The sequence below is a fragment of the Phasianus colchicus genome, chromosome 19 (assembly GCF_987193195.1).
Source record: "Phasianus colchicus chromosome 19, bPhaCol1.hap1.1, whole genome shotgun sequence".
Taxonomy (NCBI): domain Eukaryota; kingdom Metazoa; phylum Chordata; class Aves; order Galliformes; family Phasianidae; genus Phasianus; species Phasianus colchicus.
The window spans coordinates 7,940,230-7,966,531 of record NC_143454.1 but is presented as its reverse complement, the minus strand read 5'-3'; the positions used below and the strand labels follow the sequence as shown (position 1 = coordinate 7,966,531).

The 26,302-nt window shown below is 42.5% G+C and overlaps 1 protein-coding gene across 23 annotated transcripts in view; it reads left to right on the top strand.

Annotated features, from left to right (window-relative positions):
* FNBP1 (formin binding protein 1) overlaps positions 1 to 25,090 on the top strand; it is an 84,044-nt gene extending 58,954 nt beyond the window's left edge. The window contains exons 9-18 of one of the 23 annotated variants that reach the window (XM_090121288.1): positions 3,671 to 3,868; positions 5,249 to 5,431; positions 9,876 to 9,962; positions 13,199 to 13,213; positions 16,639 to 16,748; positions 18,816 to 18,948; positions 19,786 to 19,907; positions 20,346 to 20,485; positions 21,332 to 21,490; positions 23,635 to 25,090. In XM_090121288.1, coding sequence (XP_089977414.1) covers positions 3,671 to 3,868; positions 5,249 to 5,431; positions 9,876 to 9,962; positions 13,199 to 13,213; positions 16,639 to 16,748; positions 18,816 to 18,948; positions 19,786 to 19,907; positions 20,346 to 20,485; positions 21,332 to 21,490; positions 23,635 to 23,669 — 1,182 coding nt within the window. In that variant the 3' untranslated portion in view covers positions 23,670 to 25,090. The other 22 variants (XM_090121287.1, XM_090121289.1, XM_090121290.1 and 19 more) reach the window with 22 other exon arrangements.
* The last annotated feature ends 1,212 nt before the right edge of the window (positions 25,091 to 26,302 follow it).

Here is a 26,302-nt window from a genome sequence, read left to right as displayed (position 1 = left end):
CTCCCTGATGAAAGCTGATAAGGAGTTCAGTTGTGCTTCCTGATGTATGGTTAGCACAAGGGCAAATGTGTTTTCTATTTTGTTTTCAGAATGATCTACTCCCTTTGTAAATGAATCCTGTGCCTGCTCTTTCTGCCCTTCTCACGGGTCGCATTAGTGCTTCAAATACAAACAGCATGTGTCTCGCTGTCTGTTTGAAATTCCCATACAGCTTTTCCACTGGAATCTTTTCTGAGCCATTCAGTGCCCAGAGCCCAGAGACTGCAGTTAATTGGCAGCACAAGCCTGAGGCTGAGGTTTTGAAATGAATCCCCTGCTTTTGCACGGCGGTTGCTCTCCCAGAGAGCAGCATGGGAAACCAAGGAATCTGAAAGTTACTGTTTCCTTTTTGGGGTAGGAGAAGGAGCACAGATTCCCATGTTTGAACAATGCACCCTTTTTGGGGGTGCAACTCTTGGGGCTGTATGGCGAAAATCACTGGGGAGAGATTCATAGCTGTGCTTATACTACACTCAAATCCTCAAACAGTCTGAGTGACACACACAAACCACTTACGCTGAGGATCTGAGCCAGGATGAATTTTGTACCAACTTTGGTCTCTTGCACACAGATGTGCACGTGAGCCATCAGTCCAACACAAATACATTAGAAAAAGGTGCTGTGAGCACTGATAGCTTAATAAGTACTAACAAAAATGTGCTTAACTGCATTTTTGTTATAGCTGAGCAATGACGAAAGATTTAGCCCGTTCTGTCTGGGAAACTAATGTGCCTAAAAGATTCTTCTTGTCTTAAAATATCATTGAGGGCTTTATGTCTCTGGAACAGTGGTTTCTCACCTTGACTCTAATAAGAGTGGTACACTTGTTCCTGTGTCCTACCACGTTATAAGCAGTCATAGCTGCAGACAGTGGCAGTTTAACATCTTGTTCTCCTCCAGGCCAGTTGTGCAAACTGCCACAGCAGACCTTTCCCATCTCTACATTAAAATTTTAAGAAGGCAATTTTGGCTCTTAGACTGCTATCAGAAGAGTTTCTTTTCTTTGAAAGATTTAAATTGAAGTTTATCTCCTTTACTCATCTCTTTCAAGCCTGAAATTTTTTGGATGGGAAAGTCAGCTAGATCTGAGCTGTAGTCAGCTTTGATATTGAGGTCAGATTCCAGGCAAGTTGAATGCAAGGACAGCTGGTGATAACAAAACCAGTACAATGGTGAGCAATACCAAGAGCCTGCTGAGCAGGAAGAGCTTTATGTGAAACTCTGGGCTCACACAGACACGTGTTTCCCAGCTGGGAGGAGATCTCAGGGATCTGGTAGTGGTAAACAAAAGTACACAGTATCACCAAAGTAGAGATGTAGGAGCTCTGACACTGATACTGAGGAAATACAGTGATGCATCTGGAGTTCTTACACAGCTCCTGACTGGTATTCTTTGGTTTGATTGTCACTTGTTCCACCCAGCTATCATGTACAGAGTTGCTGAAGGAAGGGGGAAGGTAAATGAAAGCTGTGCTGTTGGTGTGGTAGCTTTGGTTCGGAAACCAGGCCTTCAAATTTAACAGGCACAGCAAGTTCAGAGGATGTATTTGTCAGAAAGAAAATAATTACAGAGGGAGCAGCAGTTCTGGTGCTTTACCTTGTGTACCAAACTGAGTCAGCCCTAGCTGAGAGGATGTAAGAACCTGCAAGTTCTGCAGCTTTTTTTTGCTGTCCGTAAAACCTTCCCAGCTGATGGTATGACATTGGTGTACTGAAAAGGAAAAACAAAATGGAAGCACAGCTTTGCAGTTCATGTGAGTGCCTACCTGAACCTATTACCACACTGACCAAACAAGAGGTTTTCATGGCATTTATGAACCGCTGTGATTGAGTATCAGACCTGTGCAGCACAGCAGTAGGTTAAGATGTCATTCTGTAGTTAGGTTGAAACTCTGGAAGCTCAGGCTGCTAACAGCAGGCTTCCTTTCCACAGCCATCTCTGCCTGCCCTGCCATCCATAGCTGCCAGCAGGATTCTCAAAGACCACTTTATTTTCAAGTTTCATTGGATGGCGCTGAGGACCAGAACGATATCTGGAAAATATTTAACTATTCTCTGCAGCTTAAAAATGACAAAGTTCTGCCTCACACCTACTAGCAAAATGGGCAAATGTTCAGGCTTAGCTAGGAAATTTGTAACTGTGCAAGCAGAATTGCTTTATGCCCTCATAGAAGTCCTTACAACTCCCACTAAGCAAGGGAAGCTCTCTGGAATAGCTGGTAGCACTGGTTAGGCCTGTGTGTTCCTATAGCTATGGATGCACTTCTGTTCAATGTATTCTTTCTCACAGAGGTGACATCACAAGGGTAGGCTGGAGTGACTGCTAAGTGAACCTCTGCAGAATTTGCTCCAGCAGCAGATAGAATTAATTTGTTACGGATTTAGGAGTTCCTGTTATGACATTATCTCTCTGTGATATGAGGAGCATGCTATTTATATTTAGCTCAATCACAGTGGAAGGATGTTTTGACTAAATAGAGGGAACGCTGTACAGTTAACAGAGGAAAAAAAAAAAAGGGAAAAAAAAGCTTTAGGCATAGGATAAAATACGAGTAGTGGATTTTATGTAACCTCGTGTATGTTTGTCTTTTCTTTCTTCTTTCATGATTATAAAAAAAAAATCTCTTCAAACGTTCATGTCTACAAAAGTTTTAATGTCAATCTGGGATAAAGTAATGGAGAAAGTGTTGCTTTACCCCCTTTACAAGCTGTATCTGAATTCTACAGTGCACCTGATAGAGTGAGGATTTCGAGCCTTAATTTGGTAGGCATTCCCCAGGATATCTTTGCAAAGCCTTTCTTAAATCTGTATTTTGCTTAATTGCATCTGGCCTCTGAATCTGTGCTTATCCCACTGGGCTTCTCATGAATGCAGTTTTACTCATGGATGTAAGCAGAAGCTGTGAAAGGCTTCCAAAGCAACAAGTTCTTTGATTCAAACAGGATGATGATGCCCTTCTTTACAGAACTAATAAGATCTTTGTGTGCACAGTTCCCCTAACGATCTTAGGGGAGTAAAAACTGTTAGAACACTATAATGTAAAAAGCTTCCTTCCTGAGAAGTCATATAGATCAAAAGTGTTCAGAAGAACTTTTTTCTGAGGCCATTAGACCTAAATGCTTTTGGCAAGTTAAGTCCAAGTCTGCATTTATGTATAATTAATCATGTACGTAGGCTTGACTAGGATAAATGCTATATATTATTTCTTGTATGGTTTATCTTTTTCTTCTATTTAAAAAAAAAAAAAAAGCAAAACCATTGCAGAGAGTACACAGTGTATGGCTGCAGTATCTGGGAGCATTCAGTTTTACATGGTACAGTGCCTTGTTTTGGTGGAATAATGTGCTCTGCATACCTTTTTGAAACATGTTGTGGTAATGACAACAGATTCAAGAAAGCATCTTGCATCCTTGATCCAAGATCCTTAATCATGGAGCAGAAGGAGAAACTCTTCCAGAACTTGGGATCAGGATGAGTATTTATTTGCCAGGATGAGACCAGTCCCTTTAAAGATATTTTCCTCCATAGGAAAAACGTATTTTTGTCCTTGATCTTCTCTGCTATGCCACCAGTATGATGACAGCCTTCATCTGAGATGTTTACACTTGTTCTTGATCTGCCCCATTCCAGGATTCACAAATGGTAATAGAAGCCTTCAAATCAGGGTTTGAGCCTCCAGGAGATGTTGACTTCGAGGACTTCACTCAGCCCATGAAGCGGACTATCTCCGAATCCAGCCTTTCCAACTCCAGAGGGGATGGGAAGTATGAGCCGAAGTTTGGTGGCAAATCCAAGGGCAAGTTATGGCCGTTCATCAAGAAAAATAAGGTACTGACCTGCAGACATGAGCTTGGTGTTAGCTAGTATGCGTGTAGACAATAGCCACTGTGCTGTCTAGAGATCTGGGCAATTACAGATTTTAAAGTGAACTTTAGTTTCAGAAAGTTAATAACTGATGTCTAAATATGGTGTTCTGTTGTAGTCTTTGGTTACTTAAGGTTTTTTTATATATCTTTGAGATTTTTTCGTTGAAATTTCTTTAATTATGTTGCAGTTTTTATATTAATTTAACTGTCATGTCTTTGCCATGGTCCATTTCTGTTCCTAACTCAGAAGGAATTGTATACCACTTACTTAGTGTCACGTGTGCTAACTAACATTGTTACTTCTGGGAAGCTTTAATGTGTCATTACTGTTGTGACACTTCTAAAACTCTTTGACTTTTTCATTTGTGTGACCTCCTCAGTCTGTGCATCGGGTTCTGCAGTTGGGTGGTGGGAAGCAAGGAATTGCTGCAGTTCTTTCTTCTTTAGCATAACTAATGGAGCACAGCTAACTGAGCAGTTGACTTTTTAAAGACCATGTTAACTTACATATCCATTAAACCTTTTTCATTTCACTGTCATATTTTACACCATAATGCATGGCACCGTACATCTGAGGATACCAGAATGTGTCAGGATGGCTGCACTATATCAGTTTACAGAAACACTGATGGAAGCTCAGAGCAGCTTCACTGTTTTGATCTCACCCTTGCTCTGACCCTTATCAAACCACTTTTACTAATGACACTGATAGTCCAAAAGCCTACTTGATCAAAATGGGTCGTTCCTCTTGCTGGTAGAAGAGAGAAGTTGGCTGTCTGGTGCTTACATTAGTGTAGCCAGAAGCAAAAAAAAAAAAAAAAAAAAAAAGGGACCAACTTCTGAGCAAATTTGAAGCATTTGTAGAAGTGAAGTTTGATGCACGTTACTGAGGTATGATTTGAAAGCAGGAAGGAATGTGGTTTGTTGTTTTCCAGATAATAGAAACGCTACTGGGCACTAAGGTACCTTCATTATCTGATCCATTTAAATTCAGGTATTTGTAAGCTCTATCCATTTGCATTATTCCGAGTTGTCCACAGAGCAGAGCAGGGCAGTTTATAGGGATAGCACTGCATGGAAGAGTCTGCATGAGCTTCCCGTCAGAATGCTTTGTTACTCTTCTGTTGCATCACTTACTAAAAACTTCAATTTTATCATACCTTCATTTAACACAACTCTAAATACTTCTCCCCCCCACTTCTTGAACCATGGCCTTTAATATTTAATTATTTAATTGTTTTTTCTCTGAATTTCAAATATTGGTTTTGATGCTTATTTTCGTTTTGTGTTTTATCTTTTTATTTTGATTTTATTCTGTCACTTCTCCATCTCTTATACGTAGCTTATGTCCCTTTTAACATCCCCCCATCAGCCCCCTCCTCCTCCCCCTGCCTCTGCCTCACCCTCTGCTGTTCCCAACGGCCCCCAGTCTCCCAAGCAGCAAAAGGAACCCCTCTCCCATCGCTTCAACGAGTTCATGACCTCCAAACCCAAAATCCACTGCTTCAGGAGCCTAAAGCGCGGGGTAAGTTCTCCTCTGGATACCTCTCTTTCTTTCTTTCTTTCTTTTCTTCCTTCCTTGCGCTTTTATATTGCACGTTCTGTTATGTAAGAACTTGTTTTGTTTGGTGGATGAGTCTGTTGTGTTTTATCATAACATGCAGACAAACCCAAGGAAACCCAACCTGTAAAGTCATTTGCAGTCAAAAATCCCACAGCGAAACCACAAAAAGTACAGTTTGATAGAAGTTACCTATTCCCTTTTTTTTGGAAGGAGAGAGAATTATCCAGTGTTTAGAAAGAACAGCTGAACTTGAAGCAATATTCACATACAAGTCACAAATCCATTAATTTAGCAGCTCTGCATACACCGCTGTTCAGAATTGTAGATCTTTTTCTGGCGTTTCCTATGAAGTCAACAGATTTTTTTGGTGCCTGAACTGACTTTCACTTCCCTGTGCTATGGTGCACGTGGTTCAAAATTATATTCTGTGTGCAAAGCTGATGGTCAGACAGGCGTGATCTGAAACGCAGGTGGGAGGTTTTCAGGGGTTGGGGTTTGAGCCTTTCCTGCCAGCAGCTGGAGCTGTGAGCTGGGTGCTGCTCCATTGCAGAGAGGTTGGAACCCTGCAGCTGACCTTGGGGATCCACTGTAGATGGAGCTCAATCAGCTTCTTGTGACATGACACCAGCATTGCAAGTTCATCATACTTCTCTCCTGAAATAAAGCAGAGGATGCTTTTTTCTTCATGCAAGCCCATATGTGGCACAGCTGTACTCAGAAGTTGCTCGTGTACCACTGCTTTGGCTCTGAGATTTGGGTCCTTAAAAGTATTATTGAAAAAGATCACAGAAAGGAGACACAACTGTGCAGTACCTTACAGCCTGCACTAAAAAACACGTTTTAACAGGGAGGAAGTGCAACTGCTTAAAAAAGCCCAAATTCTGCTCCAGGGACTGCACTGACATTTAGGAAAGATGACTGGAGTTGTTTAACAGTAGAGCTGATTTCAGTGGGGGACTTCAGTGGTTAGTCACAGAGAATTGAAAACACTGCTGTAAACAGTATTTTGTCTCATCTGGTTACAGACAGTAAATTTAAAGAAAAAAAAGTTCGTTTTTTTTTTAATATAGGGCAGTTTTCAGTTCTTTTCTAAGGAACTCCCATTCATGACGTATTCAGTGTAGAATCCAAAAATCCCCATTTCTGATGCTTTCTACTGGAGATGTGTCTGTTTTCTAAGTCCTCCTAAGGAGGTTTGGTAAATGCCTTCTCCTCTCAGTTGCAGTTTGGTTCACAACATCTCTTCTTTTAAGCTTTTAAGGAGGGGGGAATTGCCTTTCTGTCCTGCTTCTATAGCAGCAGGTGCCTCTGCACTGCTTGGATGGCTGGCAGCTGGCAGCCCTGTTTGTATGGGGTAGCAGTGAGGCACATGGAGAGAAAGGCAGTGCTGGAGGTGGGAGCTGACACTGTGACCTAGTCCTCCAGCAGTGCCATTCACTGAACTGATTATTTAAAATAATGCTGAGTATTTCTAGTTCAGTCTAAAAATAAGCTTATAGTTCCTTGGGCAGTGCATGAGCTTGTATTTCAAATGTACTAACTCTTATTTATTATTTGGCCTCATAAGCAGTTATGACTTTTAATATTTGCCTGAAAAAATGACATAATGTGCTGTCTGAGAAGTCTAAGTGAGTCTTACAGATGCTTTGTACTGTGTTACTTTTAGTTGGTTCGTTTGAAAAGTGAAATAATGAGAACAATTTCCTCTAGCTTTCTCTGGAATCCTTCTAATTTCTGCTGACAAGTTCATTAAAAATGCAAAAAGGAAGGCTATTACTAAATCTTCATCTGAACCTTTTTCACTGTGTTCTCCTCTTTCATCTCCTTCCCCTGTTAGCTACCAGGATGTTTGTATGTAAACAGTTTTGGTGCCTGACTCATCCAACAGAGTTGGAGGCCAATGTTCAGATCATCGTGGCATTTTCCAGAGGGACGAATTCAGGCCGCTTAGTTCATCTAGAAGTATGGAGGAGGAGAGGCTGCTAAGAGCTGGCAGCTCTTTCTGTCTGCTCTGAGAATGCTGTTGATGCTTCATAGGTCCTTGGTGATTTTTGTTATACGCAGCGTCAGACTAAAAGGTCATGGAAGTGCTTAATGATCTTCAAAAATAAAATTCTAACCAGATGCACCCCAATCTCATTTATTTGTCAGATGAGAAATGAGTTATTGTAATTTGTCTGATGAGGCCCTCTTTATGTCCAGTACAGCTGGATAACATTGTTAATTCCACTTTTACAATATTACATTTGATAAGATTTCCTTTTCTCGGTTCCTCTCCATCTCATTGTCCCTCTGCCAGATCCGACAACATCTGAATTTTGCTCATGAGCAGTAATGTTGCTAATGCTGCACTGAGATCTTACCAAAGAAATGAGAGAGAAGGAGGTAGGGAGAAGCTGTCTGCTCAGAAGAACATTTGGTCTGTACAGGAATACATTAGCAAAGCAACTTTTGGGAAGGTCGTGCAGGGAGCCAACAGAACAATACAACGTAATGGATGTTTGGCTTTGGACACAGAACAATTTCATTTGCTTCTCTGCCTCTGTGCTGGTTTTGTTCAGCCAAACACCTTGCAGTACAGGTGGCCGTGGGAGATTTAAAGTACTTAAGTAATAAAGATTATTTTAGATTGTTCAAACAAATTGTCAAGAAGGGAGTCCTTCCTGGCTTTGCTGATAATCTGAGCTGTTAATGCCTGCAAAAGGCTTTGCAACAATTCAGAGGAAATGGGTTCATACTCCTTTCTGTCCCTGGTTTAAGAAAGAGGGGAGCATGGCAGGGAACTACTTAATGTGAACACAACTAACAGAAGTGTAATGGGATAAACACAGCAGAACTACACACTGTAACCCATCCTTGGATGTGAGGAGTGATCCCCATACAATTCCTCCATAGGTCCTTTTGAGATTGCAGTGAGTGGCAGTGTGTTTTCGTGATCTGCTTCCAAGTTTTGTTTTAGCATCTTCTGTTACCTTTGGAAAGAGAGATTACAGAGCTAAAGTGGAAAAGGCACTGGTGACTGCTGAATTGTTTGTGTAACGTTATGCCCTGCAATCTGGCTTTAGTTTTGGCTCTCAATCTAAAATCCATTGAGTTTTGTTTCCATGGAAGGAAGCAGATATCTGAACAGCAGATGTGAGGTTAATGCACCAATAGCAGAATCATTGATCACTGCCAGTGTGAAATGCTGGTCTGTTTGAAAGAAAAGCAACAGAACTTATGTTGGTGCTGACACTTGTCAGTGGCTGTGGTTTTCTAATCATGTTCTCCTATTTTCATCAAACTTACTTTCTTCTGACCCCAAAAGCAGAAATGTCCATTATGAGGAATCATTAAGACCCGTTACAGTGCTTACAGAAGATCTGAGCTAAAAGAGGGGAAAGTCTACACAAGGCTTCTTTTCCTCACTGTTTCTTATAACTCTTTAATTAAAAAAAAAAGTCAGTGCTTAAAATCAGCTCTGCCTCTCTAGGGAAGTAAAATCCAGAAGAGTACAAAAATGAGGAACCACTTACATAAGTCATAATTTCATTTATGCTTGCTCTGCTTTTTCTAATTCCATTTTGAGGACAAAGGAAACATAGTATTCTGCTAGTTGAAATTAATTTTGTGTTTTTCCTTTATTGCTACACCGGCAGTAACATCAGCACCTTTATTTAAAGAGCAATACTTCTGAACTAACCAAATCCAGGGGTAGAACTTACACCCTTGCACCACTGTGTACACTGAGCTGAGTTGCTTCGTGTGGTCATTCGGACTCTGAGCTGCGGTCAAACAGGAGGTGGCTCTGGGAGCAGAGGCACAGATGCTGCTGTCATTGCCCACACAGCCCCATAGGGTCCAAATGAGGGATTTTTGTGGTTTCCTTTTTAAGTGGAAGTTGTTGACTTCATTACAGTGTAACTTCATTTCCGTTGCATCAGTTTAACGTTTTCCCTTTCCATCCTGTCCCATTTCTGTGATGCACTGTGCACTTTTTCCTGACACCTGTAGCCCTGCCCGGGGACCACGACCTGGCTGTGCTGTGATTGTGCAGAAACACCAACCAAACCACACCAGCTCCTCACCTGCTGTGTTCCCTGCCCAAGGGAGTGCTCTGTGCTGTGATGCAAGTGTGTGTGTGCCAAAACACCGGGGCTTGGGCGGGTGGGCTCAGAAAAGCCAAGCTTATTTCAGCAGAGAGATTTTACCTGGCATGGCATGTTTAAGCTAGCCTTTAAGAATATGAGATCTAAGTGTTATAAAAGTGCTGAACTCGATTAAAGCTCGCAGAGCATCTAGCAAGTTTCCACTTTGCACTTAAAGCTATTAAACACCGAGCTGTCTTTTGCTGTAGAAGCAGTAAACACGGGTGCTGTGCTGGTCTCCACCGTAACGCATGTGTTTTCTCTTGCTGACTCACCAGCAGACACAGTCTTTGTATTTTCACAAAGAACTCATGAAGAGGACTTTAGGGACACCCACGTGTGCCATTGAGGCTAGGGAATACGTTGTAAGTCCACGTATGGTGTGATCAGCCCATACCGTTGCTGCACAGTCGCTAACCCCACTTACAACGCCCTGAGAGTGTGCTGTGGAAATGTGCTTTGTGTAAAAGAAATGGGAAACTGCAGGCTTGGTGAGAGGCAAGCTGCAGCTGAGTGTGTTAAGAGCAGGAGAGACTTGTCTGCTAGGCCTGGAAATGCTGAAATTCACACTCCTCTCGGAACCGTTTCAAGTGTGCTTGGCTGTACAATAAATAGAAAACTAAAAATTATATTCTATATTTGTTAGCTTGTAAAGCTGAGCTGCTTTTACAGCAAATTTCTTCTACGTAGAAGTGCTCCAGGTGGGTTCCTTGCATTTATTCTAAATTACTTTATGAATGCAGTTTGACCATCATGAGCTGTAGGGACGCATCCCTGGCCGTGGTGGCAGAGCATCTGTGAGCCTTTGGCAAACTTCCCTGAGCCCTCTGTGACAATGACAGCTCATGGAACCAACGTTTGTGACCTCTAAATCTGATCCCCAGCGAAAGCATCGTATAGGGTGGATTGGTGCAGGAGCACTGAGAAAGAAATTTACCTTTGGGCTGTCTGGAAAGGCAGTGATTTATTTCAACCCCGATTTCTGTAAGTGAGGTTAGTGTCTGTCTGTGACTGTCCAATAACACATGGACTTGCTGGCTTTCGTGCTCTCTCATGTGTTATTGAAGCTTGTGGCTCTTAGGCTCTTCATTTTTTCCCTGCAAGACTCGTTCTAAATTGGCAGCTTGAAACAGATTTGCTCATTTTGTAGCAATGTGATTTATTTGATCATTTTGAGGGGGAAAAACGCTCCGCTTCCAGGAGCTGTGAGCAAGTGTGTCATTGTGACAACCCAACAGAATGGGCAAAAAGCAGTTCTTCGGTGAATGTTTAATGCAGATTTACTTTCAGTCTGCTTATATTTGTTTATAGAAATTGAATCGCTGTCGTGTAAAATTATCAATGCATTTCAGAAATGGAAAGCTGTGAATATGACTTATTTCAGCATTTCATTGTCTGTGATCTGCTTTACTCGTACTGGCTGTAACAATCCCCGACGTTCTCTTTGGAAATGCTCTTAATAAGTTCTCTATTTTTGCCGTACCTAATTAACAGTGCAAGAATTGGGCATACAATGTGTGTAATCTCTGAAATTTGCTGAATTTACAGCAGAAGAATAGTCGTGATGCAGATGGTTCCCTGCAGTAGTGCAGTGCCTTTAGTCTTAGTGTTTAGACATTAGCGCATGTAGCATACATCTGTGCCTCTCTAGAGTGCTTCATAGGTAAATATTTCCTCTGCACCATCAGTCCTGTCTGTATATACATAGGATCTCAGTTTGTGCTGATCATGTCTATGCTAAAGTTCACAGGAATGCTAAAGATAAAACGCAAACAAAAGCTGCCTGCACTGAATATCTCCTGCAATATATTTTAGCTCATTCTGTCTCCTCCTCCTGCGATTCTTCTCTCAAATTGATTGGTTTGGTTTGGTTTTTCAATGGCCTTGTAGCTAAGAGAGTAAATTTCTTCACTGCGCTGTGATTATTGAGCGTTTCTATGCTGATAGATTGAACTTCAGAGGGAAGCTGAACTGCTGCATTGTCACTTGATGTATCAGTTCCAATGGAATAGTTTACTATTAATTTTAAGGCTATATATTTCCCTTGAATTATTGATATGTATTACTGCATAAATTCTGCTGACTAATGACAATCGTATTTGAAAGTTGAGTATTTCTTGAGCAGGCTGTCAAAAACATCATAGGTGTCAAGCCAGCTTTATTTTAAATCCAACCCAAAAGAACTCTTGCTAAAAATGGAGCATCTGTTTGTGAGAGCTCTGTATCCAGGAGCTGTCAGTGCTGCTATTAGAGAACTCCTGAATGGCAAGGTGTGCAGAAGTCTGACAACAGATTATGGCCTGGGGCAAGAGATGTTTTCCCATTTTCATGTCAGCTGTCTTTGACACAGAGCACATGCATTTATGCATTTAGAAGCTCGCTGCACACCAGCCCTCAGTGCTGGTAGTACAGCCACAGTGAGGACTGCTGGAAGCCTGAGTGCAGTTTTGATTCTCCCTTTAGTCTGGTTTTGTACCTTGAGCAGCAGTCAGCTGGTGCTCCTTGGCACGAAGCAGAAAGGCACTGGTAGGCTCCAATCTCTTGGAAATAACATAAATAATATCTTCCAGCACTGGCAGAGAGCTTTGGTAGTTCTGGTGGTTGACTGCCTGAGCACATTTTGTTCACCTGTCAGTTTGAGGCCCTCCAGCACTGCTCAGAGCCCAACGTGTAAGTGATGTAGCACAGAGGCAAGCTGTGCTGCTGTGTGGGTCATTTTTTTAATGTACACCTCTCTTTTTGCACTCTCTTCCTTTCCCAGATTAGCTAAAAGATGATGTTTTGGCTCTGCACCAGGGAACGTGCCAACCTTTGGGGACTGGATCATGTGTATCATTTAAGTAGCTTGAATAACGTCTTGCTGTGCTGCCATAGAATCAATTTGGTGTGAAGAGATTTTTTTTTTTCCCCTTATTCTTGGTCCTGACCTTGTCTGACCGTGTGGCCAAAATAAGTTTGAGATAAGTATCTGTATGAATTGTTTAAGAACACCAAATGGCTTAAGTGACTGCTCAGAAAGCATTGTGTGCAGCAGTGGAGGTAATTTGGGAGTACAGTCATTTGGACACATGCCTGCGAGCTGGGCTTTGTCTCCTGGAAATGACCAGAGGCCCCAGCAAGCCTTTAGCAGCAGGAGCAGTGCCATAGCTCTCCCTACCTGCAGCTAGCTGCTGTCCTTCCCTGCTCCTGCACAAAGGGGCTGATGCTTGTGACTGCATTGCAGCACGTTTTCGATCTGAAGCGACTTGCACGCCTTTACAGGTGCTTTGTTTTGTTTTGCAATTCAGAATTCAGTGAGGAAATCCTCCTTGCAGCAAGCAGTACTGAGGCAGCCCAGGCAGAGCTCTGCCTGCCGTACAGAAGCACACAGGCAGCACTCCCAGCTCTGCTCCAGGCGAGGCCATGGCAGCTGCCCAGTGCTGCTGGGCCCTCTTGTGAACTTTTGCACAGATCTGTCAGTGTTACCCATCCAGCGAGGGCAATGTGTGTCATGTTATTGGAACAGCACTCTGAAAAGTTCCTCTTCTACTGATGCTCTGTTGTATTTTTTTTTTCTCTTTCCTCCCCCCCCACCCTGTATCTCTCCAATTTTTACATGAAGCTTTCTCTCAAGCTGGTAAGCACATTTTCAGCATGCCTGTCCTGTGTTTTAATCACAACTTTGTGTGTGTTTGAATGTGCACTGTGCCGCGGATGACATGACACTGAAATTGTTAAATTTGTTTCTTCTTTGTTTGCTTTTTTGCTGTTTATCAGATAACTCTGAATACGCAGGTCTGGAGTCTAATAGAGGTGATCGAAACTCAGTCTTTCTAATAAGCTGCTAAAAAATTAATTCTAATACATAGTTTAGCTTTCATTTTTGTAATCTAGGGCTATGAAAATGTAGAAAAACAGTATCAAGTAATTCTGTTACTGTGTAAGTATAAATTGAGACGTTAAAAGAAATCAAGATCTGTTTGGACTTTTTCCATAGAGAAATGCATGTATTTGGTGTGACTGTGACATAGCCACAGAGTTTGCTTTCTGTGTCCAGGTGTTTACTGGCAATCTGCACCACGGTCGCCTACATTTTACAGCCCTATGTAGTCCTTCAGAATAACTAATAACAATTAAAATTCTGTAAACCGTAACCAACAAGGTTAACTCAGTCTGATTTGAATTTGCAAATAATGTTATGTATATGAACCCCAAATTCGATTCGGATGCAGCTGGGAAGTTTGCTTGAGCTACGGTAAGGAAACGTGTTACTGAGTTGGAAGGGAACGGGTGGACCTATTTGGGAAAGCAAATTGGGCTGAATTTGATATTGCAGGCTCTGTGCTGCCTGAGATGTGCCACACCTCAGTATGTCTCTGGTAGATCGTTGGTGTTCCTTTGCCCTTTGTGATTCCAGGGGGAACTCAGCTGTTCTGCCCCAGTTCACGCACTCATTCCAGAGCCACAATGACTGGTGGCAGTTAGAGAGCTTCAGAGGATCTGCAGCTCCTTAATTGCATTAGGTTGGAAGTTTTCTTTTTCCTCACCAGTCGCTGCCTTAGGTGCTCCTTCCCTGTTACTCCTCCCTACGTACACATTGTCCACGGATTTATCATTTTGGATCTGTTCTGTCCCTAGCAGCTTGTTCTGAGGAGAGGTGTGTGCCCTGGAAGCTACCTGGGGTAGCTGTGGTGTGCCTGCAGAGGTTTGGGGCCCTGCTGCTGCCCTGCACAGCGCAGTCACTCATTGCTCTTCGTTTGCAGTATTGCACTTCTGGAGGCCTGTGGTAGAAGTGGGGAATGGTGGAAATCTCTGGCTCACTTGGAAACCTTCTTCTTTTGGCTATTGCCATCCATTGACCTATTAGTCCCAAGTGCTTATACCAAGAATTTCCACTTGTTTTTGTGTAGCGCAGCTGAGCTAAGCCCTCCCATGTGTAGGAATATATCATCCCCAGACAAACGGCCGGCCTGGCCTTCCCCCAAGAATTGCACAAATCAGGATGATGTGTATTTCTAGAAAACGTGCAATGTTTACAGCTTGAGAGATGGTTCCAGCATCTTTTGCTTGAGAGCATGAAATGTGCCTAGCATGTGCAAAAGTTGTTCCTTGTCTCTTCCTGCTGGAGGAGGACCTGTAGCAGCTGTTCAGATGGGAAGTTACCAAGCATGGAATGAAGTCTCTGTGAGTTCACCCAGTCTCAGGCATGCATTTCTACACAACACTGATGCTTTGGTCTGAAGCATTGTGGGCACAAATACCGAATTTAATCTGGCCTAGAGCTCTCAATTGAAATGAAGTATAGAAAAGGAAGAGCTTTTCCAGATTGCTTTGAATACATCTGGTATAACTGAGGATGTTTTCAAGCATCTCTTTCTCTTCTGAATAGAACTGAAAAGAATATTTGATGTAGTCTTTCTGTTAACTGCTCATTTATTTACAAACCTACATCCAGATGCTCTGCCTTAAAAAGATATGTATGGGTTTAGCATGCAGGCTGACTGTAAAATATACTAAAACAGCCTAATGTGACGTGGGAGTTACTGCAAAGCAAGTGCTGCCAGCATTAAGGAATGAATTAAAATAGAAATCTCCTATGCCACGCACAGCAATGTAAGCAGTAATTCAGAACTCTCAGGAATGCACGTGGCTGCTGATTTAGAATTAGTTTAACTTGTTTCTTGCGTTGTGCTAGATTTGCTTTCCCATTGTTTCACAAAATAGAACTTGATGTGTGTTATTACACACGGGATCAGGCCTCCACTCAGATGCATGTGTTCATTCTTACTGAACACAAACATGGCAGCACTTTCATTACACCAACCTGATCTGCTTTATTGAAATCAAACAGCAGGAGGTGGAGGAGGTGACCTGTATGGAGTTGTCCTCCACCCCTCTGACACCCACGTGCCTTTGCTGTAAGTAGCATGTTCTGCAAATGCAGAAGAAAGAGTGCACTGTCTCAGAGTGCACCTTCAGCACAGAACTGAAGGGGTCTCATGGGCAGTCTTTGTGGCAGAGTGTCCCCTAAATCACTTTCCCCTCAGAGAGATATTTGGCATTTTAGTAAAACTAATGTTTCAGCTTGGCTCACGGCCTTCTAGTAAGCTGATGGGCTATTGAATTTGGATGCTCAGCTTTGTATTTTGTCCCTTTCTTTTTCACGTATGCCAGTACTTCTCCTTAGAAACAGGACATGAAACAGGTGAAAACCAAGACAGGAGAAACGTGTGCAAATTCTGGCTTATGTACAAGACCTTCATTCTTTTGTGATTCAGCTGGTTGTAAGTCTACCTGCTATACAAAATCAGAGTAGTCAGGGATGAAGCATAGGGACAGTAATAATTAATTAAAAATCTGACAAACACCTTGAGAACTAAGAACTGCAACCACTTCCATCGAACCAAGCTGTTGCATTAGTTTCACAAAAAGAAGGTCAAATATCCCACTAGTTTCATTTTTGCTGCTCTTTTTTTAATGTTTTAATTAAAAAAATATAACAAATATAAGGAGTTTAGTTATATACATCAACTATTTTATATATTTTATGTGTGGCCCAAGACAGTTCTGCTTCAGTCCTTGTAGCCCAGGCAAGCCAGAAGGTTGGACACCCATGAGTAAGAGTGGGCCAGCAATTAACAGTGTGCTCAAGAAGCATGATTATGACACAGAAGTAGAAGCTAGCAACTGCTTTCGGGGGATGCTGTGTCTAGAGGAGTAGGGGAAAGCAAGAAGGATTAGCTTTCCATGAGAATGAGATCCTGTTAAGTAAAATCTGGTGTTAGCTATGGTTAAAAGTAGATTCTCAGCTTTACCACTGAATTCTGGCATTCTTGCTGATCTCCCATTAGCCACTTGGTAAGGAAGTGGTCCTGGGCTTGTTTCTTAGGCATTCTGATTCCCAACCATTCAGGGACTGATAACTCATAGCACAGATGATAACAATGCTTCAGACCATTGTGATTGCTTCACAGATTTGTGAGCTATTTTCAAAATGCAGTCGTGAAAGATTCGTGTAGACTCTGATTGTTTATTTTTTTTCCCCTCCATTCCACTCTGCAGGGAGCTGGGCCAGAGGACTTCAGCAATCTCCCACCTGAGCAAAGAAGAAAGAAACTTCAGCAAAAAGTCGATGAGCTAAACAAAGACATTCAGAAGGAGATGGATCAAAGGTAAGCCAGCTCCTCCCATAGAAAATGAAGTAGATCAACTGAAACAACTAAAACATAAAAACTGATAAGAATAAGGTTATAGTGTTTTCTAGGGTGCTGTTTCAAGAGAAGACACAAAGTTTATTGCTAAAAGACACAAAGTTATTGCTAAAAATGTATTTATTGCTGAAGCTGTAATCAGTAATTTAATTTTGGCTGATGTAAGTCAGAGCTCCCTTGCAGGAAAGTAGCAGTCCAGTCATGAGCAAGACGAGCATTGCTGTTGGATACACAGACATTTTTGTGTGTGTGTGTTGTGAGCTGTTACTGATGAATTGGGTGTGATGGTGGGGGGTTGTTTGCTTGTTGTTTGATTGGTTTTAGTTAGTACAGGATGTAAACATGGTCTCAATCAGGGTTACAGTCATAAACCTCTCAACACTAAGCAGATCACCTGCAAATGTTTGATGGGCAAATGTGATCGTGGGTATATCCCAGCAAATGAGGCTGTTATGAGCTTGATAACATTGTCCAAAGTGCTGATTGTTTGGTGTATATCTTAAGGCTCTGATCTGTAGCATACATTTCCTGGGAGCAGGAAATATGAGTCCAGTGCTTTTGTGGATGCTTTTTCTACAAGACTTCGTTTATCGCTGTGGTTGAGAACAAGACCATTTTAGTTACACACTTTCTATTGATTCTGGCAGCTTGTATTTGTTTCTTTCAGTGTTTGTTCACATTCTGGCTCCTGCAATTGCATTAAAAATTCAGCACACAGAAAAACAGAACTTTTCTTCCCAGAGAGATTTTAAGACTCAGCCTCATGGCTATTAGTCCATCCCAAAACACTGCTTCACATTTACATGGATGTGCCTGTGTTTTCTGCTAGATTCCTTTGAAGAACCTGTTAATTTTGGTTTGCTGACAGACTGTTTTCATCATTTTATTTTGTTTTATTTTCATCACTTATTTCATAAATGAGAAAGGAAGTTTGCACATGGTTATATTACTTTCCATAGTTTTTTTCTTCTGTGGTAACTTGCATTTCTTTCTGTACAGATTTACCCTTCTGTATTGATTCTGAGGTAACTCAGTGTTAAAATCTGGTATGAAATCTGAGTAGAATTATGCTATTTTAAAATGAGCATAGTATGTGATTGGGGAATTAACACCAGCAGTTAAGTAAGGGTTAAAGAGTAGTAATCATCGTGACTCATATGTTTGCAATATTGTCCCTTAGGGTTTCAACCACAGAGCAGTCCCACTTCCTTGCCACCCACACTTTTTCTCATTTTCTCTGCACAAAGCAAAAGCAGGCACAGGATTGCAATTGTCAGGAGTTTGGTGGGAAATTCCAAAATATAAAGAGTGTTAACTTGAGTCGTGGGACTGACATTAACCTTCTTCCCCCCAAGTAATGCCTAGAGAAAAGCTGAATGGCTGTGGCAGAAATACAGGAAATCAGCTCATAAGCCCATCCATCTCTGAGCTCTGAAACCTTCATCATGCAGATAACTTTTTCCTTAAGTTCAACGTGCTTCAGGTCAAAGGCAGCACACTGCTGGCAACGAAAGCTCCGCAGGCTTCCCTAAGGGATCTCATGCATGTATTATATCAGCATTGGTCTTATGGTACTGCATTCCTCATAGTGGGCCCTAATATTAACATCTCTGAAACCGTAGGCACTTGGCATCTGGGTTGATATGAAACACAGCCCCCAGAAACAGTCTGGTAAAAATACAGTGTAGCTTAACAGGATGCAGGGTCGCGTTATGTGGCCCGAGGTCCATCTGTTGCTGCGCTGTGACAAATGCAAACCATCTGGATTCAGCTTCCTTTTAAGCAGTGCGAAATAAATATCTTACAAACTATCAGCTTTGCAAAAGGCAAAATGCAACAGGCAGGGTTGAGAGTTTCTGGTTATCACTCCATTTCTGTTACTGTTATGTCTGCATTCTGCTCTTTGTCCCAGTTACTCAATTGGATTTCAGCCCACGATGGAGAAGAATGATGCAACCGTTTGTCTGTCTCCCCCCAAAACTGGGATGATATTCATTTAGGAACTTTTATTTTTCTTCTGTCTCTCAGAGATGCCTTAACGAAAATGAAAGATGTGTATATCAAGAACCCACAGATGGGAGATGCAGCGAGTGTGGACCACAGATTATCAGAACTTGAACAGAACATTGAAAAGCTACGATTAGAAGTGCAGAAATTTGAGGTATGGGGAGGGTTATAAATGTGATGTTGGTCTCAATGAGTGCACACATCTTTGATGAAAAGTAGCACAGTGTATGCACGCTTGTCAGTAGGTGCTTCTGTGCTTTTCCAGATAGAAAAAAAAAATGCTTCAATCCATTTTTGTGTGTGGAGAAGTGGTACTTAATCACTTACATTAATTGAGATCTTTGAGCCTATTTCTGTAACATAAATAAGCACCATCGCTTGTGATTGTCAGCCAACAGCAGTGCTCTTTAAATTGCCCAGAAATCCATGCCAAGTGGAGGAGGAGATAAAAATGCAGGATTCTCTAGACTGCCTAGAGAGGTTCAGATGCTTGCTTAAATAATGACCATCATCAGACTACAGATGACTGTGGGAAATTGGAGGAATGTAAGTGGGAAACACCATTTGAAGTCTAATAGCAAGACAGAAGCCATCAGATGATTCACGTTTTATGGAACAGCCTGCCATTAACAAGAAGCTTTTAGAGGTGCAGAACCTCAGAAGCATGAGTAGTATTTGGAAGCAGGATCCATTAGAAATGTATCCCGTTACAATTAACACCAGAGGGATTATAGGACTGAGGAAAGGCTTCACTCTATAAGCTGGGCCACAAACATGAAGATATACAGCCTGTTCATGTTGTTCCTTACAGTCATTTGTTTTACTGTCGATTGCTTGCTTACCCATTTGAAAACCTCCCCAGCTTTTCTCCTGATATTTCTGAGACCACCATAAGCTGCTGCGCGTCTTACTTCATTGTGACCGGAGTAGCAGTCTGTCCTGTTGTGAATGTAAGCCCCAGTGATGTGACACTGCTGCTTTTCAATGGCAGGGCTGGCTGGCCGAGGTGGAGGGCAGGTTGCCCTCACGAACTGAGCAGGCCCGGCGGCAGAGCGGGCTGTACGAAGCCCAGAACACTTCAGCAGTGAACAGCTGTGCACAGGACCGGGAGAGGTACAGTATCTGTACAGAGCTGCCTTGTTTGGGCTGGTAACTGAACTTGCTTTCTTTAGCTGCAACACCAGGAAAACTTGCTCTGCGGTATTCAGGACTGTGTGACCAAGCTGAAGGCAGGTGCTCCGTGATGAGTTTTGCACACTAGTTTTAGCTTTATAGAATATTCCACCTTTAAGAGCTGGTTTTCTAAATATAATGGCCTCTGCAGTCACTGCTGTGAAGGCAAGTGTGATAGGTTCTTCTTATTATGGAGAGGAAAATGACCATTGCATTACAACAGCTGCTAATGGTAACAGCCTGTCCTGACCATTCTGTGGAACTGCTGAGCTGCTCCAGCTGGAGTTGCTCACCTTGCCTGAAGTGCTGGGTAAACAAACCACCCTCCCTGCTCCTGAGGCTGGTCGCTATAGTTGCTCTGTATTTTTCTCTCTTGAGCAGCCCAGATGGGAGTTACACAGAAGAGCAAAGTCAGGAGACTGAGATGAAAGTACCTGCAACAGATTTTGACGATGAATTTGACGATGAAGAACCACTACCAACCATAGGAACATGTAAAGCTCTCTATACATTTGAAGGTATCATTCAGTCTTTACTCTTCTTTTACTTATTGCTTTGTTTGCTTCCTATGACAAGGGGGAAACCTTCGTTTAACCTCTGCAGTGCTTAAATAGACAATGAAGGAGTGAGTGAGGCTTTGGCATTATTTGTTTTCTGGTGGCTCTAGGGCAGTGATTCATCTTGCATTTTGCAGGGCTTCTGCAAGAAGAAGAGCCAAATCTAGAGCTGTGCATCCCTACAATGGTAGAGAGAAATAGCGAGGGAATAAAATTGTGCTCCGTGTTGTGCACTTCATTCCTTCAGTGTACTTCATCCCATTCTTACTGAAGGTTCCTATGAGAATTTTTGAGCTGGGAGGGCTAAGCTTAAGCTGTGTTATCACCTGAGCATGTGATGGTAGAAAAATACATTACGTGTTTGGGAGTTCTGCTGTGAGGACAAACTTATGTAAGGGTTACATAACTTGGGGTTATGATACTCAGCTGAAGTAAGTTCTTATAAATGTTACAATCAATGCCTTATAGTTTTAGCCTGCCTATGGTACTTAAATGTCTGGCCTGCAATCACTGCTTTCCAATAGAGGAGCTGTAACAGCTGGACATGAGCTACAAGAATATTTGTGAAGTTCAGGTTAATGATAACATGATGGTGGTGCTGGCATTTCCTATGGCAGCTCTTATGTCAAGATGATGTTCCTTCTTTGATTGCACCCTGTTGTCTCCAGAATCATATATTCTTGTTCACACTTCTAGTGATGCAACAAAGGATGGCAGCTCTTTGTTCCTACATGCCATGAGCATGTACTGCACCCGTGGTTCTTACTGTGCAAGGCAACTTAACATCCTTGTTACTTTGTCTTTCAGGTCAGAATGAAGGAACAATTTCTGTAGCAGAAGGAGAAATGCTGTATGTAATAGAAGAAGACAAAGGTGATGGGTGGACACGAATCCGAAGGAACGAAGACGAGGAGGGCTATGTCCCTACGTCTTATGTTGAAGTCTATTTGGACAAAAATGCCAAAGGTGCTATGACTTATATTTAATAATATTATTATTACTTTACTTGCTTTCACAGAGATACCCAACCCTGCAACTTTGCGTTGCATATAGAGCCTTTTAAAAGTCTGTACAGTGCCACAAAGTGCATTATTTCATACATGGACTAATATGGCTTGCTGTACTGCAAAACATGCTTTTTATTGGTCAGAGAAGGCTAGTGTGGTAGAGGGGAAATGCAGCCTTTCCTATGAAGTGCTTGTTCAACTGTCACTGCCATTGCACACCCAATCTAGGGCAGGGAACACAAAGCCATTTGGAAATATTGCTGGTTTTCCTTACATATCCTGGGGGTATTTCAGACATGTTCACAAGTTTGTCCCAAACTGATCCAGTGGATTGCTAATTAGGAAATATGTAGCCTGGTGTTTTGTGTCTCAGCGTGGTAGCTTTCAGAGCCTAATGAGGACCTTTGGAACTGAAACCTGCTCATCATTTAGTTAGAGTGTTTGGAAGGGGAAGCAGAAGTCTTGCCAAAGCCTCTCTACACAGCACTCTGTGATCCTTGATAAATCATTAAAACATCGACATTAAGGAAAATCCTTTATTCTTTCCTGTCTTGATACATTTCAGAAAATGGTCTTTTGGCTGTATTTGCTATTTCTGATGACCCATAACTAATGGGTCTTTTGCTTAAATGCAGTCAATGGAGGCACTCTGAGCTTAAACTGGACGGTCTTCTGTTTCTTAGTTGCTTTTGACTCCTCCCAGATATGTGTATTTTGTAAGCAAGCAGTGCATGCAGGAGAATACTGGGTAGGATACATGCTAGCATGTAAATACCTGGTAATATAATTCACTGAGAAGTTTTAGGTCTGTTTCAAATTGATATGTTTGAAGTCCACTGTTAAACAATTTATGCATTTCTTTTGCAGTCATTTAATCGTTCAGATTATTCTGTTTCCAGAACCTTAAAGTTCTTGTTGTGAAACAAACTGCCTCGTCCAATTTAAAAGAAAAGGGAACCATTCTCATAGAGGTTTATGGACAGTGGAGAGAGAAGAGAGCTGTCTCTGTAAACAAACACTGTAATTTGATCAGTTCACTTTTTCCTGGGTTCAGTATTAAGCAGTGTGTGCCTCATCTGCTGCAGATGGAAGTCTAGGTCTGATTTTTGCCATAGTAGTTTTATGCTTGGCAAATACAGTCAGTTGAGATGCAAGAGTAAACTCGGCCCTTCTGTCTCCTTTGGTTAACCTTTAAAAGATGGGTTTGCAGTGCATGTTTTCTCTGCTTCACGTTCAGGACAAGACAGCACAGAATGAGAGATGTCATAACTCAGTGTTCTCTCCCTTGGAGATTGTGTCCTCTGTGTGTGGCAGTGGTTGAAAGCAACATTATTGTTCTGCTGGAAGATGTGTTCAGCAACGCAGGCTGCTTGAAGCAGCTGAGCTGCTGTGGCATCTCCATCTGTCAGAAGTAGCAGGCATGGCTCTCTGCACGCTCTCTGAGTGATGCTGAAGGGCAGTCTGTGCTGGGAGTGAATGCTGACACAGCTGGGAGGAGTTCAGATCTTTTATTTTTCCCGTTAATTTTGCTGGACTTTAAGAATAAAATCAACTGTGCGTGTGACTATCTAATGGAAGTGAGCTAAGAAATTTCCATATTTTAACATGGAAAACTTGCCATAAAACATCAGAGAAGCAGCATAAAGATTTCTGGGGAATGCTTCTGCATTTAGAAGGCAAACTGTGGCAAGCTGCAGTTTTCTCACTTGATATTAATATGCTGTAGAAGGACTTCATTCAGTCCTTGACTGTTAAAACTGGAAACGACACCTTTCCTGAAAATGACAGTGCTAAAGCATTTACACGCTTCAATCCCTGTTTTCAAAAAGACCCTGGGGCAGCTGGCAGCTCTTGGTGTAGCTGTGCAAAGAGCACTTAGGTGAGGTGCCCAAGCAAAGCCGCAGTGCCTCTGGGATGGTAGGACAGGTAAGTTGTGTGCTGCAGCCACCCCTGTGCGTGTGCTGCTCACGTGAGCCAGCTCAGGGCTGTGTGAGGGCTGCTGGTACAGTTTGCAATGGTAAACTCCAGCCGGAGGGTGTTAGCAAACCCTGTCACAAAAAGAACGGTAACGTCTATCTTGTTCTGCCTCTTTTTTTTTTCCAGATGTGTACAAATCACTTCAGAAAATCTCTGAGTAGGTTTGCATAGGCCTGTTCACCTTTTGTTCTGCGGGTTTGCTGCTACTGCTGTTTTAAGAGATCTATTTCAGAAGGTTTTCTTTAGAAGAGATGAATGCACGTGGCATGTCTCCATCAATGAAGGACTCTGTTAGGTGCCACTCGCTCAGCTGATGCATGTATAAGTTCTCCTTGCAATTTAAATGTGCATCACTGCCGATGGAAGCGCTGCCCCTTGGCACGAATTTAGTTGTAAACAGCAGTCTTGTCCTTCCTGATACCAGTGGGAGCCAACACAGTTCATTCCCTTTGCGCTGCGTTCAGGAAACTGGTAGAAGTGCTGAAAACGTTCAGACTGAGAACTGGATCTGTCAGATACATGGTTGTGTTTTGGGGCTTGTGCCAAGCTCTCCCTGCTATAGGGAGGGAGGAGGAGCATTGCTCGGGGCTCTGTTGGTGTGGCTTATTGCAGGGCTTTCCTGCTCTGGCAGGTGCTGGTGCTGCTGGCTGTCGATACTGAAACCATTTGGACCTTTGTGCTCAAGGCTGACCATCCTGTGTTATTAAATGTGGTACCTCATAATCTGCTTGGGAGCAGAGCCCTCTTTTAAATGTGATACACGGAAGAACTTTGAAATAATCGTTAGATAAACTTTGGTGGCACCCAGCAGAAAAGCCATGCTTGCTGCCCTCAGAGGAGCTGGCTGCTGGGGGACCTGAGTGGTAGGGACTGTTGTGTGGAGTTATGCTTCTGGGGGAGGGAAGAACAAAGATCGAGTCTGGAGCCATGTGAGCATGGCAGCTCCTCTGCCCATGTCTGCTCCATTTTCCCTCTGCATCCCCCAGCTCCACAAACAGCCCTGGTTGGTGGGCAGCTCAGTGCTCTGCTGTTTGCTGGAACCACCGCAGCGAGCCTTGGCTTGCACAAAGCAATAGGTGGAAGTTAACCATGCTGATGCACTTTTGATCTAGGATGTATCTGATTATTTAATGCTTGCCAAATCCTTTAGGAACTGGTGATTAATTAGCAACTGGACTGTGGCTTTTAAAAACAATCTTTGTGTTAAATACTTGTCTTTAGTTCTCCTGGTATTAAAAATATGTATATAACATAACTTAAAAACTAAAGTTACTTGAATTTAAATTGTTTTTATCATTTTATATATATAAATATAAATGGTTTTATAGGTTGTTGTTCTGCTTAACTTAGCTGTTGTTTTGATAACTATTCGGTCCTTATGCTGATAAGCCCTTTTGGTTCCTCAGCTGTCTGCATCTGGTTGGAATTGCATAGGAACTTTTGGTGTCACAGTTTGTTAAATCTGGCCAGTGTGGTTGTTCCATTTCCATTCTTATTTTTTAAAGAATCGTCATCTGTCAGAACTCTCTTTATAGCTTCATGTACCACGGTGTCTTCTTCTAATAAACATTATATTTTCTCATTCCTGTGAGTTTCTTTTCATGGCTATTCTTTTGAGTTTGACTTTGTTAATGGAAAGGATGTGGCCCAGAGCTGCTTTTCACCTGCTTCCCACACAGAGGTACCTTAAGGAGAAATGCAATTGTTTTTCGGGAAGAATATTTTGCTGTGGCTCTGTGGAAACTCTTTTTGTGCTACCATATGGAGCTTTGTTCTTTCGTTGTTGCTGTGGAAGTGGGCAGAAAGGACACCTGAAAGCCGTCCCCCCATCACAAGTGTGAGGGAAGTTTGGACTCATCCTTTATTCCTCCCCATAAAGCAGTGTCTTCAGCCAAAGCAAACTTCTGGATCAGAGCTTTGACCACAGAGCAAGCTCACCCTCAGCCAGAATCCTGTGGCTGCAGGAATGTGACGAAGCATGAGTTCAGAGGCTAAGATGACTTTCACTTACCTGTTTATTTCTTCACTTCCCCTAAGAGTGAAGGGTCTTCGTGGCCTGCTGTGTAGGGGATGCCTGGTCTGGGCTCATCTGCAAAATTCTTTGTGTTTTGGCTTCCTGTTATTCTTCAGTATCATTCACTTGAGCAGATATAGTACCTCTGAGCAGATTGAAACGGAAAAAGCTGTTTGTTTGCTCTGCTGTTGTGCTGAGAAAGTGCTGGCAGGGTTCTGCTCCTGGGTTTGACATCCTTCTCCCAGGGGAAAGCAGCGATCCAGCGATGCTTCCTGGAAGGAAGGGCTGAGGGTGAGTGGTGACTGAGTGTTGGGAAGTACGCCTGAGTTCAGGAGCTTTGCTTAACCCTCTGTAACCCTGTAGGTGCTCGGTTTCCTTTAACCTCCTGCAGGTAGTGCTACTCTTAAGGGAACCCTTTTTCTCCAGTCTCTTTCTAATCCAGTCTCTTTCTTTTTGTCTTTCTTATGTTTTAGATTCCTAAAGGTGTTTGTGCTGGTGCAAGAACCTCGGGGCGAGCTTGTCACAGAAGGAGAAACAAAATGGTCTGTTTACCCTGCAGGCAGTTTAAACATACCCATGGAAAGCCAGACACCCACTCTTGTCTGGAGTTCCCACTTGAAAAATTCAGACCTAAATTCCATCCCAGTATCATTCAGACGCTTGCTCTTTTCCATGGCATGCTACTTGTGGCTCAGATTAACTTACCAGCCTTCCCTGCTCTTCTACCAGCTTGGCACAGCCCTTCTATAAAAAAAAATAACCAGCACTTCCCCTCCCAGC